Consider the following 13,850-nt stretch of genomic DNA (forward strand, 5'->3'; position numbering starts at 1 on the left):
ATCCTGAAATGCCGCCAGCTTGGCTGGGCTCTAACTCATCTATGATGGATTGATGCAAAGTGGAAAGGTGTTCTGTGGTCTGATGAGTACACATTTCAAATTATATTTGGAAACAGAGGACGTGGTGTCTTTCAGAACAAAGAAGAAAATAACCATTTGGATTGTTATAGGCGCAAAGTTCAAAAGCCAGCATCTGTGATGGTATGGGGGTGTATTACTGCCCAAGGCATGGGTAACTTACACATCTGTGAAGGCACCATTAATGCTGAAAGGTCCATACAGGTTTTGGAGTAACATATGTTGTCATCCAAGCAACGTTATCATGCTTATTTCAGCAAGACAAGTGTTACAACGGCGTGGCTTCGTAAAAAAAAGAGTGCGGGTACTTTCCTGGCCCGCCTGCAGTCCAGACGTGTCTCCCATCGAAAATGTGTGGTGCATTATGAAGCATAAAATACGACAGCGGAGACCTCGGACTGTTGAACAACTGAAGCTCTACATAAACCAAGAATGGGAAAGACTTCCACTTTCAAAGCTTCAACAATTAGTTTCCTCAGTTCCCAAACGTTTATTGAGTGTTGTTAAAAGAAAAGGTGATGTAACACAGTGGTGGACATGCCCTTTCCCAACTACTTTGGAACGGGTTGCAGCCGTGAAATTCTAAGTTAAATATTTTTTGCAAAAAAAAATAAATGTTATGAGTTTGAACATCAAATATGTTGTCTTTGTAGTGCATTCAACTGAATATGGGTTGAAAAGGATTTGCAAATCATTGTATTCTGTTTATATTTACATCTATCACAATTTCCCAACTCATATGGAAACGGGGTTTGTAGCTCAGCCGTACTTTCACATAGCTCGGTGCTTAATATATCATTTTGTTGACATACGTGCCTGCTTCAACCCTGTTTAAAAAGGTTTTATGTCTAATGTTTGGTTTTGACAGGGTGGCCATGGGAAGGAAGTGAGCGCCGCCAGGATTTTTAGACGTCCCCCATTCTTTATGAAACAGTCAATCTTTAAAGACCTACTGAAACCCACTACTACCGACCACGCAGTCTGATAGTTTATACATCAATGATGAAATATTAACATTGCAACACATGCCAATACGGCCTTTTTAGTTTACTAAATTGCAATTTTACATTTCCCGGAAGTTTCTTGTTGAAAACGTCGCGCAATGATGACGTGTACGCGTGACGTCACGGACTGTAAGGAAATATCAGGGCTGCACCAAACATGGCTAAAAGTCGTCTCTGTTCATGGCGTAATTACACAGTATTTGGGACATCTGGAATCTTTTGCAATTTGTTCATTTAATAATGGAGACTATGAAGAACAATGCTGTTGGTGGAGAGCGGTGGATTGCAGCTGTCTTTAGCACCGAGACACAGCCGGTGTTTCTTATTTGTTGTGAAGCGGAGCGGTCAAGCGAACATGTTTTCTCTACGTCAACCAGCATGTTTTTGGATGGGGAAATTGTGATATATATCTTACCGGAGACATCATTGGATTATTCGTCATCCTGCAGCAGCGGTTTAAAAGGCAGCTGTGAGCTTGGCTCCTCGGCTTCTCTCTGAGACACTTCGTGTTCACCGCAGCCATCCGACCTCGAGTTATGTCTTTACAATCTTTAAAATCTCACTAAAATACTATTAAAACAATAAGCAGATACGGGTTCTTCCAGAATTATCCTAGTAAATGTGTTTAATTGCATCTGAAACGCTCACACTGCCGCCGCCCAGTGCCGCCGCTTTTTTTTCTTCTTTCTTTTTTCTAGTCCTTCACTATCAATATCCTAATTCACAAATCTTTCATCCTCGCTCAAATTAATGGGGAAATTGTCGCTTTCTCTGTCCGAATTGCTGTTACCGCTGGTGGCTCCCATTAAAAACAATGAGAATATGTGTGGAGCCCCGCAACTCCTGACGTCACGCGCACATACTCAGGCAGGGCTTTTCTATTAGCGACCAAAAGTTGGGAACTTTATCGTGGATGTTCTCTACTAAATCCTTTCAGCAAAAATATGACACATAGAATGGAACTGCTATTCCCGTTTGCATAACAAAATCTCATTTCAGTAGGCTTTAAAAAGGGCTTTGTTTTGTCTAATTTCACAACATTGTGAAACGTCCCTCAGCATAGATTCAAATAATTTGGTGCGTCCATGTACTATATGTATAATATTAATCACGTTTAAAATACACAAAATTATTGCAAAATTTTAGTTTTGGAAAATAATTGACAAAAAAACAACGGTTCAAAATGAACCTGACATCCAACCAACCCTCTAAGCGGAACTGTATGTCAGCCTGCAAAGCTCGACAATGTGAAAAAAAACATTGAAAGCTAGGCGCAAAGTGAGCGAGTCAGAGGAGCTGCGGTGGACGATGGAGACTAAATGAAAAAAGGAGGCGCAGCCTCACGCGTAAAAGCTCGACAGGACAACCTTGTCTGCCCCGCTTGGTTAATGAGCCATGAAACCTCTGCGCTTCTTGGACACCTACCAGACCTATCTTGGCTGCTACTTCTCTCCACTGGACATGTGGAACACATAAGAGACAGGGACAGGCAGTAAAAAGGAAGACGGGACGGTCAGAAATACCAGGTGTTGGGGGAGGGAGGGAGGTAGTCATGGGGACACAGAGGAGACAAGACAGTGGGAGAAGGGGGGATGAAGAGGTTGGAAACATTGAGCAGAAATACCAAAAGAAGGAGAGGAGAAAATATTCAAGTGCTGTATCCAAAAGTCTGCCTTTTTGGAGATAATTTAGATAAATGCGGCTTTTGTGCTCAGTTACATGTTCTCCTTGTGCATGTTTTGGTTTACTGCAAGTTAAAGGAAGACACTGAATTGCCCTTAAAGGGGAACATTATCACCAAACCTATGCATGCGTCAATATATACCTTGATGTTGCAGAAAAAAGACCATATGTTTTTTTAACCGATTTCCGAACTCTAAATGGGTGAATATTGGCATATTAAACGCCTTTCTGTTTATCGGTCTTTTAGCGATGATGTCAGAACGTGACGTCACCGAGGTAACACACCCGCCATTTTCATTTTCAAAACATTACAAACACCGGGTCTCAGATCTGTTATTTTCCGTTTTTTCGACTATTTTTTGGAACCTTGGCGACATCATGCCTCGTCGGTGTGTTGTCGGAGGGTGTAACAACGCTAACAGGGAGGGATTCAAGTTGCACCACTGGCAAGAAATCTGCCGCCAGACCCCCATTGAATTTGCCAGAGTGTCTGCACATTTTACCGGCGATGCTAAGACAGACATGGCACAGAGATGTATTGATAACCTGCAGATAAATTTGCTACAATTAAGTCAACGAAATCACAAAGGTGAGTTTTGTTGATGTTGTTGACTTATGTGCTAATCAGACATATTTGGTCACGGCATGACTGCCAGCTAATCGATGCTAATATGCTATGCTAATCAATGCTGACATGCCATTTACGCTAGCTGTATGTACATTTGAAACTAGATACCCACATTTAATGCAAAACAAACACTTACCAATCGACAGATTTAAGTTGCTCCAGTGTCACAAGATGCGAAAGTCCTGATCGTTTGGTCCGCACATTTCACCGGCGATGCTAATAAGGCAGCCATGCTATGGGCCACTTCATTAGGTACACCAATGCTATGGCCGAATAGCGTCAATAGCTATTCGCTCAATAGCTTCAATTTCTCCTTCAATTTCGTTTTCGCTATCTGCCTCCATACTCCGACCATCTGTTTCAATACATGCATAATCTGTTGAATCGCTTAAGCCGCTGAAATCCGAGTGTGAATCCGAGCTAATGTCGCTATATGTTGCTGTGGTAACCGCCATGTTGTTTGTATTGGCAGCCCTGTATGACGTCTCAGGGAAATGGATAGTGGTTTCGAAGATAGCGAAAATAAGGCACTTTAAAGCTTTTTTTAGGGATATTCCGGGACCGGTAACATTTTGAAAAAAACTTTGAAAAATAAAACAAGCTACTGGGAACGGATTTTTATTGTTTTTAACCCTTTTGAAATTGTGATAATGTTCCCCTTTAAGTTTGAATGTGAATACCGTATTTTCCGATCTATAGAGCGCACATGTATATAAGACGCACCCACTCAATTTCTTTTCACGCATTAGTCGCACTGGACAAGGTGCAGATATATACCAATAGGTTGTGGAATGAGATATTTACATAAGGGGTGTCAAACTAATTTTAGCTCAGGGGCCGCATGGAGGAAAATCCATTCCCAAGTAGGCCGGAATGGTAAAATCCTGGCATGATAACTACAAAATAAAGACAACTCCAGGTTGTTTACTTTGTTTTACTTTGGCCAAAATTAGAACAAGCACATTGGCAGAGGGGTGGAAGAGGGGTTAGTGCGTCTGCCTCACAATACGAAGGTCCTGCAGTCCTGGGTTCAATTCCAGGCTCGGGACCTTTCTGTGTGGAGTTTGCATGTTCTCCCCGTGAACGCGTGGGTTCCCTCCGGGTACTCCGGATTCCTCCCACCTCCAAAGACATGCACCTGGGGATAGGTTGATGGGCAACACTAAATTGGCCCTAGTGTGTGAATGTGAGTGTGACTGTTGTCTGTCTATCTGTGTTGGCCCTGCGATGAGGTGGCGACTTGTCCAGGGTGTACCCCACCTTCCGCCCGATTGTAGCTGAGATAGGCGCCAGCGACCCGACAAGGGAATAAGCGGTAGACAATGGATGGATGGACATTGTGAAAACGTACAAATCACAAATAATCCACTGGAAAAAAAAACACTTCAATTTTGTTGAAAATTCTGAGGAAAGTGGTGCGGTTTCAACAACACAATGAGTTTAGACTTGGTCTCAGTTTATCTACAAAGCCAGGATTAAACTTTAAGTCGCAGTCTTTCTGGTATTGAACAAAAAAACACAACATGTAAACTCTTCGAGGTATCAAACACCTGCTTTGTCATGTCCACGTATCAACCCAGATTTAACTCAACAAACCGTGAGAATCGGAGGTAAAACTATTCGAAAGGGTTACGTTTTCTCACTATATTTTCATACCTTAGTTGGCGGCTGTCGTGGCGGTAATCCTAGAACCCGTTGGTAGAAGACCTTATTTCACCGGTTTGGTCAATGTGCCGCCTCTACTGGCTCTGATATTACGAAGCATTTTGGGTGTATACAAAATAATTGTATCCATCTATTAGTATTATTAATGTCATTATTATGGAAAAAGGACGACAACGAGGCATCTTGCAATGGTAAAAGTTGATTTTCAAGACAAAAAATTATTTTCAAGGTAAAAGTTGATTATCAGAATATACAAGATACTACCGTCTATTCTTAAAACCCACACAAAGACATTATTCGGGAGTAAGGGTGCAAAATAACGATGTGTTTGAAGCGGAAGACACAAAACGGCAGGTTTTTAAGATTCCACGCTTTACTTAGTACCTCTTGCTGGTCCTAACAGAATTGCTATTGTGACATCCAGTGGACACATTCAGAACAGCGGTTTATTTCATTCAAAAAAAAAAAAAAAAATGCAACTCATTTTAATACTTGGCAAACTCATCAGGCGTTCCGGATAAAACCTGTTGGCGGGCCTGATCCGGCCCATGGGCCGTAGGTTTGACACCCCTGATTTACATGGAACGATGTTGTAAATGTTTGTTCACACATTGCAAATATTTCATGTCTGTATCACGACCCTAAAACAGCTGATCAAACATAACAGAAAAGCCATTGATGTATTTATCCATTCTTTAAGAGGTGAATCATTCTTCTTTTTAAATAAGTTCAAAGATGTTTACCAGTTCAGTTCAATTCAGTTCAGTTTCAGTTTATTTGGAACATGCATACGATACAATTTAATGCATCACACAATTCCAGTTGTTTCATTACAACACGTCCAAAAAGGAGTAGGAAGAAGCAGAGTTTATTTAATCCTACCCCTTTTAGTAACATAGCAATTTTATCCAATGTCCTTGTTCTCTGTAACAGAACAGTGAACAAATAAATAATAAATAAATATACCATTGTAAGCATACAAATATTAATACATAAATAATCTTTATTTTATTAAAAAAAGGGTTGAAGATGTTCATCATAATTCTTGTTCTGTGTACTTTCTGCACACTTGTAGTTTGAACAGTCTCTTAAACTGAATCATATTGGTGCCTTGTTTGATTTCTTTGGTTAATCCATCCCATAATTTAATTCAACATACTGATATGCTTAAAGGTTTTAAGTGTTGTACAAGCATACAAATGTTTTAAATTAGATTTTCCTCTAATGTTATATTTCTCCGCTTTTGTTAACAAGAATTATTGTACATTCTTTGGTAGCAGGTTATAGTTTGCTTTGTACATCGATTTAGCTGTTTGCAAATGCACCAAATCGTTGAATTGTGGTAACGGCCAAGCGGTAGGAAATGGATGGCTGGATGGATGGTGATTTAATAAATAAAGGTTTTGTATGTTCTCTATATCCAACATTATGTATTATTCTAATCGATCTTTTTTGTAACAAAGTTAGTGATTGAAGTGCAGTTAGTGGAGTCAGGATTCTTCTTTCTTGTACTTTCCAAACACTTTGACTTAGAACAGTTTTTTAAAGTGTAAAATTTTAGTACATGGTTTGATTACTTTGCTTAATCCATTCCATGATTTAGCCGTACACAAAGAAAAATCCATACATTTTTATAAGCCGCAGAGTTTAAAGCATGGGGAAAAAAAAGTAGTGGCTCATATACTAGTTTGTCTTTATGTGATCTGTGATTGGCTCCAGCTCACCTTTGTCCCCTATTGAGGGGGAAAAGAAAACGGAAGAATGGATACATCTCGCTTGTGTATTTTTATTTAATCAGAGTTATCTCATCGAGCAAAAATATGCGGAAAAGTTGCGGGCATTGGACGAAGTTGCAAGGTTGTGAATAATTTGCTGGGATTAGTTAAATTTGGGTTAATTGGCGCTCTGGTGAGGTTGTGAATCCCTGGTGGGACTAAAAAAATGACATAAATATAGTTAAATTAATACCTTTATAATCTTTTTTTTTTTTTTTTTTGAAAAAGGCAGACTTTTGGATCAATCTGAAAAACGGACCTTCCTCGACTGATAAACGTTTAATTTCTGTGTTATTTGCGTGCAAAAGGCATTGGTCGTGTGTCACGTGGAGAACTCACCCTAGACTTTGGGGGCGCAGGGGACACCTGGGGAGGACGCCGGCGGAGAAAGTGAAGTGTTTGGACAGAGTTAGTCAGACGGCAGACAAAAGGAGCAAAGAGACAAACATGGCGACAAAGACAGAATCTCCTCAAGGTTGTTCACGTAAGCGACGCCGTTTCACTCACGATGGTACGGAAGAAGTGGACCACGGCGTTGTCGGGCCCTCGCTTACGGGGAGATGTTGCAGAGGCTTTCTGGGGGGCGGGAGAGAGGGCGCCACGGAAGGACCCCTGAGTGGAGACACATAACAAAACAGCGTTATTGAGTGTGGAAAGACCCTTTATCTGGTAGCCCTGGCCATCATAATAACTCTCAGTAAAACTATCGTATTTTCCGTCATTAAATGTAACAGCCAACTACTTCCACAATAATAAACATTTTGTTAAAGGAATGCCGCTCAGTCAACTTTGTGCATTTTATAATCAGGTTTTGGGAGAATGATATTGCATATACAGTCATGGTCAAAAGTTTACATACACTTGAGTTTCCGATACTTTCTACAACTCTTGTTTTTTTGTGATGGAGTGATCGGAACAAATATTTGTTTGTCACAAAACTGTTTAATGAAGTTTGGTTCTTTTATGAATTTATTATGAATCTACTGAAAGTGTGACAAAATCTGCTGGGTCAAAAGGATACAGACAGCAATGTTGATGTTTGGTTACCGTATTTTTCGGAGTATAAGTCGCACCTGCCGAAAATGCATAATAAAGAAGGAAAATAACATATATAAGTCGCACTGGAGTATAAGTCGCATTTTTGGGGGAAATTTATTTGATAAACCCAACACCAAGAATAGACATTTGAAAGGCAATTTAAAATAAATGAATAATAGTGAACAGGCTGAATAAGTGTACGTTATATGAGGCATAAATAACCAACTGAGAAGATGCCTGGTATGTTAACGTAACATATTATGGTAAAAGTCATTCAAATAACTATAACATATAGAACATGCTATACGTTTACCAAACTATCTGTCACTCCTAATCGATAAATCCCATGAAATCTTATACGTCTAGTCTCTTACGTCAGTGGTTCTCAACCTTTTTTCAGTGATGTACCCCCTGTGAACATTTTTTTTAATTCAAGTACCCCCTAATCAGAGAAAAGCATTTTTGGTTGACGAAAAGAGATAAAGAAGTAAAATACAGCATTATGTCATCAGTTTCTGATTTATATAATTGTACAACAGTGCAAAATGTTGCTCATTTGTAGTGGTCTTTCTTGAACTATTTGGGAAAAATAGCTATAACAATAACTAAAAACTTGTTGAAAAATAAACAAGTGATTCAATTATAAATAATATTTCTACACATAGAAGTAATCATCAACTTAAAGTGCCCTCTTTGGGGATTGTAATAGAGATCCATCTGGATTCATGAACTTAATTCTAAACATTTCTCCACAAAAAAAGAAATATTTAACATCAATATTTATGGAACATGTCCACAAAAAATCTAGCTGTCAACACTGAATATTGCATTGTTGCATTTTTTTTTCACAGTTTATGAACTTACATTCATATTTTGTTGAAGTATCATTCAATAAATATATATATAAAGAATATTTGAATTGTTGCTATTTTTAGAATATTTTTCAAAAATCTCAAGTACCCCCAGGGGTACGCATACCCCCATTTGAGAACCACTGTCTTACGTGAATGAGCAAAATAATATTATTTGATATTTTACGGTAATGTGTTAATAATTTCACACATAAGTCACTCTTGAGTATAAGTTGCACACCCGGCCAAACTATATAAAAAAAAAATGTGACTTATAGTCCGAAAAATACGATACATGTCCATTGGCAAGTTTCACTGCAATAAGGCACTTTTGGTAGCCATCCACAAGCTTCTGGTTGAATTTGTGACCACTCCTCTTGACAAAATTGGTACAGTTCAGCTAAATGTGTTGGTTTTCTGACATGGACTTGTTTCTTCAGCATTGTCCAAACATTTAAGGCAGGACTGTGGGAAGGTCATTCTAAAACGTTAATTCTAGCCTGATTTAGCCATTTCTTTACCACTTTTGACATGTTTGGGGTCATTGTCCTATGGCAGTGGTTCTTAACCTGGGTTCGATCGAACCCTAAGGGTTCGGTGAGTCTGCCTCAGGGGTTCGGCAGAGCGCAGCGGTCAAGACACACCAGACTCATGAATTGATTGACGTGGACCCCGACTTAATTAAAGAAGTTCAAAAACGTATTCGGGTGTTACCATTTAGTGGTCAATGGTACGGAATATGTACTGTACTGTGCAATCTACTAATAACAGTTTCATTCAATCCATCCATCCATCCATCCATTTTCTACTGCTTATTCCCTTTTGGGGTCGCGGGGGGCGCTGGCGCCTATCTCAGCTACAATCGGGCGGAAGGCGGGGTACACCCTGGACAAGTCGCCACCTCATCGCAGGGCCAACACAAATAGACAGACAACATTCACACTCACATTCACACACTAGGGCCAATTTAGTGTTGCCAATCAACCTAAACCCCAGGTGCATGTCTTTGGAAGTGGGAGGAAGCCGGAGTACCCGGAGGGAACCCACGCATTCACGGGGAGAACATGCAAACTCCACACAGAAAGATCCCGAGCCTGGATTTGAACCCAGGACTGCAGGAACTTCGTATTGGGAGGCAGACGCACTAACCCCTCTGCCACCGTGAAGCCAGTTTCATTCAATCGATCGTGTAAATAAAAACATCTCCCAATCGGCGTATCTGTACTGTGAAGTTAACATTTGAATGACAATAAAAAGGAAGTCTAAGTCTAAGTATTATGGCGACCCCCCCAAATAATGTTCCCTCCAATTTTCCATCTATTTTGCAAGTGTGTAATTTGTTGTGAGTTCATGCACCGTGTTGGTTTCGTTCTTTGAACCAGGTGATGTTCATGTTGTGCACTTGTAAAAAAACAAAACATCCATCCATTTCCTACCGCTTATTCCCTTTGGGGTCGCGGGGGGCGCTGGTGCCTATCTCAGCTACAATCGGGTGGAAGGCGTTGTACACCGTGGACAAGTCGCCACCTCATCGCAGAAAACAAAACATATAACTTTGTATTGAATTTGAAAAAAAAAAATGTTTAATTATTCACTAAAGAAGGGTTTGATGAATGTTCATATGAAACTGGTGGGGTTCGGTACCTCCAACAAGGTTAAGAACCACTGTCCTATGGGAACACCCAACTGCGCCCAAGACCCAACCTCCGGGCTGATGATTTTAGGTTGTCCTGACGAATTTGGAGGTCATTTTCCTTTTACATTGTCCCATTGACTCTCTGTAAAGAACCAGTTCCATTGGCAGCAAAACAGGCCCAGAGCGTAATACTACCACCACCATGCTTGACGGTAGGTTTGGTGTTCCTGGGATTAAAGGCCTCACCTTTTCCCCTCCAAACACATTGCTGGGTATTGTGGCCAAACAGCTCACTTTTTGTTTCATCTGACCACAGAACTTTCCTCCAGAAGGTCTTATCTTTGTCCATGTGATGTCAGACGAAACAAATATTGTGGGACCCCAAAAATTAACTGAAGGACCATTTTTATGACTTGATGGAGTGCCTGGGACCCCATCCTAACGCCAAGAGTGATGGAGTATTAGTGCGTGCAAAACAGCAGCGCACATCAATCATGTCTACCACCTTTTCTGCATAATAAATCACAATCTGGACAATAGAACCTATGTTTTAGCAGGCCAGACGTGCATCCTGTGTTTTTGCCAGAACACAACAAAGCCTGCAATGGTGCAACTGGACTGATCCAGAGGCAAGAAAATGCATGTTGCATGAAGTGTTTTCATATATTAATATTATTTCTCGAGCAGCACGGTGGAACAGGGCTTAGTGCGTCTGCCTCACAATACGAAGGTCCTGAGTAGTCCTGAGTTCAATCCCGAGCTCGGGATCTTTCTGTGTGGAGTTAGCATGTTCTCCCCGTGACTGCGTGGGCTTCCTCCCACTTCCAAAGACATGCACAAGAGGATAGGTTGATTGGCAACACTAAATAGGCCCTACTGTGTGAATGTGAGTGTGAATGTTGTCTGTCTATCTGTGTTGGCCCTGCGATGAGTTGGCGACTTGTCCAGGGTGTACTCCGCCTTCCGCCCGAATGCACCTGAGATAAGCTCCAACACCCCCTGAATATTATTTCTCCGGGGTAAAAAAACAACAACAACATAAAGAAAAAATGTCTAGCAGACATAGTTTTGTTGTTTGTTTGTCTCCAAAACAAACAGTAAGTCATTCATCAGCGCAAAGATGGAATTGCTGGACAGATGATACGTCTGATATTTTTATTTCTGACAGAAATATGTAGATCAGGGGCGCTCACACTTTTTCTGCAGGCGAGCTACTTTTCAATTGACCAAGTCGAGGAGATCTACCTCATTCCTATTTATAATTTATATTTATTTATTTATGAAAGAGACATTTTTGTTAACAAGTTAATGGTGTTTAATGATAATACAAGCATGTTTAACACACATAGATTCCTTTCTTTCATGAAGACAAGAATATAAGTTGGTGTATTTGATTCTGATGACTTGCATTGATTGGAATCAGACAGTGGTGCTGATAACGTCCGCATTTTCAAATGGAGGAAAAAAAAAGTCCTCCTTTCTGTCCAATACCACTTGAAAGTGGTTGGATTTGGCATCTCATTTGTCCAACTTGCATACTCGTTTTTAAACACTTTGTTATGAGAGTAGCATATGTGTGTGGCCCTTTAATGTCTGGCAGCAGGTGAGTGACGTCAGTGAGAGTGCGGGTGGGCAAGCAAGTGAGAAAGCGGTCGCTGAGGGCGGGGGAGAAATACATTGGCATCAAACTCCGTAGCTTGCTAGCTTGTGCACGCTAGCTTTCTGAGACTCTTATTTTGTTAGCACAGGCAGGATGAAACAGGTCTTTTATGGTGAAGACAGGAACTGTGCAGTCGGTCTTTAGAGTTTTGACAGTAGGTACGGAGTCTCTAGAAATAAAATGTGTTTCTCTGCGTCCGCCCTGTTAGTGATTTTTTTCTTAAATATGAGCTCGCAGCAGCCAGCGTCATCTCACAAGATCCTCGGGTGCCGAGAATGTCAAACAACTGACGAAAGTGAAGTCTTGGTATGATTGATGATTGCTCATTTTTATGTCTATTTTTTAATGCCTGGCTTGAGATCGACTGACACACCCTCCGAGAGCGACCAGTCGATCGCGATCGACGTAATGGGCACCCCTGATGTAGATTGTCTACACGATCACAGAAGAGAACCTCTTCCAGAACACGGCAAGGCCATTCGTGCAAAACTGTTCCAGTTTGCACGCATACTCTGAACATGCTAAATATAGACGCAAAACAGCAGGCGCAGAACAGTTTCAGTCTTGATAAATCACAATGCAAATGCTCTCGCTATTATATTGGATCCACTTTGGACTGGACTCTCACCGTTATGTTGGAACCACTATGGACTGGACTTTCACAATATCATGTTAGACCCGCTCGACATCCAATGCTTTCGATCTCCCCTAGGGGTTGGGGATTTCCCACATATGCGGTCCTCTCCAAGGTTTCTCATAGTCACTGTCACGACGTCCCACTGGGTGAGTTTTTCCTTGCCCTTATGTGGGCTCTGTACCGAGGATGTCGTGGTTTGTGCAGCCCTTTGAGACACTTGTGATTTAGGGCTATATAAATAAACATTGATTGATTGAAATGATAATATTTGCATCTCCTCCTCCCAGTATTGTGCTTGTTCTAATAATTCACATATATTCTGCATATTCATGTGCACAGGCACGCTAAATGGATTGCACTCGCTATTTAGCTCATTTAAGAGACACAATCCTGTAGATATTAAAGATTGATTGATTAATTGAGACTTGTATTAGTAGATTGCACAGTTCAGTACATATTCCGCACAATTGACCACTAAATGGTAACACCCCAATAAGTTTTTCAACTTTTTTGAGTCGGGGTCCACGGCAACAATTCAGCAACAATTCTTGGAAAATTCAGTTATTTCAATAGTGCAACCCGTAGAAGCCTCACCTGTAACGTCTGCTGCGTCCAATAACAAAAAGAAAAACTTCCTGTTTGTATCTTCGTGGCTGTTTTTTTTTTTTTGTTGTTGTTGTGTGTGTGTAACAGAGGAAGACAGAATGGAATCAAAGGAATAGGACAATAATCTGCGTGCACCTTGGACTTTGTTGCGGTACGGCCAAGAAGAAAGTAGAGTGACAGAAAGTAAATTCTGCTGGCATCTTGTCAGTCTGTGGACCCTTTGATGTTTACCTGCCCTCTTCTTCTCAAATAATAACAACTTATTTAGGCCACTTTTTATACAAAGGAAGAAAAGCAAAACACCTATTTGCGAATGTGTTATTATAGCATAATGAAAAGGGTGCCTTGAAACGTAAACATTAGATGTTTTAATACGTCATTTATTCACATGTAAATATAATATAGCACATCATATTATTTGATGATTTATGGTTTCAATCATTTCAATGTTCTAGAGATTTGAAGGCTGACAAAATCAGGATCCTCATTTACATGAACATAAGCTCTAATTCTAACTGACTTCCTACATACCTTCTTCAAATGGCCCCATTTGTCGCGGTTTACCTGACACAGGAAACATGACAAATTG

General features: G+C 40.6%; 1 protein-coding gene across 5 annotated transcripts in view; it reads right to left on the minus strand.

Moving 5' to 3' along the window:
* LOC133562305 (myelin basic protein-like) overlaps positions 1-13,850 on the minus strand; it is a 48,780-nt gene that overhangs the window by 21,858 nt on the left and 13,072 nt on the right. For 2 of the 5 annotated variants that reach the window (XM_061916349.1, XM_061916350.1), the window contains exons 2-4: positions 7,341-7,445; positions 7,173-7,199; positions 2,508-2,537 (exon numbers count right to left, since the gene is read on the minus strand). In XM_061916349.1, the coding sequence (XP_061772333.1) occupies positions 2,508-2,537; positions 7,173-7,199; positions 7,341-7,445 (162 nt within the window). The remainder of the gene's footprint in view (positions 1-2,507; positions 2,538-7,172; positions 7,200-7,340; positions 7,446-13,850) is intronic. The other 3 variants (XM_061916351.1, XM_061916353.1, XM_061916352.1) reach the window with 2 other exon arrangements.

The sequence above is a fragment of the Nerophis ophidion genome, linkage group LG11 (genome assembly GCF_033978795.1).
Source record: "Nerophis ophidion isolate RoL-2023_Sa linkage group LG11, RoL_Noph_v1.0, whole genome shotgun sequence".
Taxonomy (NCBI): Eukaryota; Metazoa; Chordata; class Actinopteri; order Syngnathiformes; family Syngnathidae; genus Nerophis; species Nerophis ophidion.